Source organism: Pteropus vampyrus, unplaced genomic scaffold (assembly GCF_000151845.1).
Source record: "Pteropus vampyrus isolate Shadow unplaced genomic scaffold, Pvam_2.0 Scaffold16, whole genome shotgun sequence".
Lineage (NCBI taxonomy): Eukaryota > Metazoa > Chordata > Mammalia > Chiroptera > Pteropodidae > Pteropus > Pteropus vampyrus.
The window spans coordinates 11,736,700-11,738,617 of NW_011888797.1; the positions used below are offsets into that span (position 1 = coordinate 11,736,700).

Sequence of the window (1,918 nt, forward strand, 5' to 3'; positions counted from 1 at the left end):
AGTTTAAAAATTAAAATTAATGCGAATTCCACGATGAACGAAATATCAACAACGGAAATGAGGACCGATCAGTTACAGAGCCACGAGGAGCCATCGTTTGCTGATGTCTATTAGAAAGTCACCTCTGCTAATCGGGCCCTTGGTAAAATGCTGATATTGTTTATCGTGAGGTTCGTCTCACATTTGACCATGTCAATTCTGCCTTGAAATATCATTCATTTTGATGCTGAGCTGTGTTTCCCCTTCTATTTTGTGCTGAAGGCCTGTGCCCCTCCTGCCTCACCCTGGTCCCAATGTCCACCTGGTCACAGTCAATGACAGAACACTTTTCTCCCTCTTCTGTGCCCAGAGTAGTTACAGGACATGGGAACGGTGTCACGCAGAGCCGATCTTCCTGGAGCGGATGGCCTCTTGGAATCTGGACACGGAGCTGCGCTACAGGATCACTGTTTTCATCTCCTGGAGCCCCTGCCCAGACTGTGCCAATGACCTGACTAAATTACTGAGAGAGAACAGACACGTGAACCTGCGCATCTTCGCTGCCCGCATCTATGACTGGTATCAGGGCTATGAAGCCGGGCTGCGCGCACTGAAGGCGGCTGGGGCCGAAGTCGCCATGATGACATTCCAGGGTCAGCACGGGAGTCATGGGGGGTGGGTTTGAGGTCGGCCGGTGAGGCCTTGGGAAATTGCTAGAAAGAGGCGGGCAGGATGAGAATCCCCGGTGGAGAAGCATGGTAGCTGCCAGCAGAAGGGGCGCTGGACTCTGGGAGGACTGGGGAGTGGACCTGAAGACAGTGCAGGGGAGGGAGGTGGTGCTGGGAGCGGGGGAGGGGCGTAGACCTTCACGAAGGACTTAGGGGCTTCCTGAAAGCAAGGAAGCCGCCTGATGGGGCCACCTCACACTCCCGTTGGAAGAAATACAGGCGTGATGAGCTAGGTCCCAGGGAAGAAGCGAGAAGGGAGGCCGTAGAATTATGATGGGGAAAGTTTGTCTCTAAGAGGCAGACACTCTGTGCTGCTCCCCATTCCCCAGGGCTGGAGCTCACCCTTACCCCGCCCCCTTCTGCTCTTTCAGAGTTTGAGTACTGCTGGAAAAATTTTGTGGACCACAAACAGGATGAGGTTGAATCCTTCCCGCCCTGGGATAACCTGGTTGTAAGGAGTGAAGAACTATCTCAGAGGCTGGCGGGCATTCTCCAGGTGAGGGCTCCTCCCTCCCTGCTGCCCCCCTGCCTCCTCCCACCTCCCCTTCTCTCCCTGAGCCTTTCCTTCCCTTTGCTCAGAGCCTCCTCTGGGTCACCTGCTCCCTCCTGGGGCACCAGCTGCATCCCTCCCTTCCCCTCTCACAAGCTGTCTGAGCTTCCTCACCTCCTTGTGTCCCTCCTTCCTTCCTTGTCTCTGTCTCTGCCCCGGACCTTGTCCCTGTTCATCTTTCCAACACCCTGCTACGTTCATCTCCTTCCAGAATCAGGAAGACTGAAGGATGGACTTCGATCTCGCTATAGCAGGCTGGAGAGTGCTTTGGAACAGAATAAAACATTTCTGCAAGAAATGGAAACTCGCATCCTCCACCCTCTCTGGATAGATGCAAAGCAACCAGCAAACCGCAACGAGCTATAAGAAATTGTAAATTTAAAAAACCTGATAGATTTATTTTACATTTAACATCCGTTGTTCCAAATATCTATCAGTAAGATTCTATTCAATAGTATCAGAATAGGTTTTGAGTTTTAGAGAAATAATTATGTATTTTAATTGTTTTAAAGCAAAAGCAATAAAATAAAATGTAAAATTGTTCCCAAACACTTTTCCTCCATAAATTTATCACGAGGTCCAAATAGTGCAATAAACACTTGCGAATGTGCAAATGCCTTTGTCTTTCGTAGGTACCTCCGTGGTGGGGGAGTTGTAGCAG

General features: G+C 50.5%; 1 protein-coding gene across 1 annotated transcript in view; it reads left to right on the forward strand.

The window, feature by feature from the left end:
- The window catches only part of LOC105288324 (DNA dC->dU-editing enzyme APOBEC-3G-like), a 4,516-nt gene extending 2,834 nt beyond the window's left edge, over positions 1-1,682 (forward strand). The window contains exons 3-5 of the mRNA XM_023527442.1: positions 350-632; positions 1,079-1,203; positions 1,469-1,682. Of these exons, the coding sequence (XP_023383210.1) occupies positions 350-632; positions 1,079-1,203; positions 1,469-1,483 (423 nt within the window). The 3' untranslated portion in view covers positions 1,484-1,682. The remainder of the gene's footprint in view (positions 1-349; positions 633-1,078; positions 1,204-1,468) is intronic.
- The last annotated feature ends 236 nt before the right edge of the window (positions 1,683-1,918 follow it).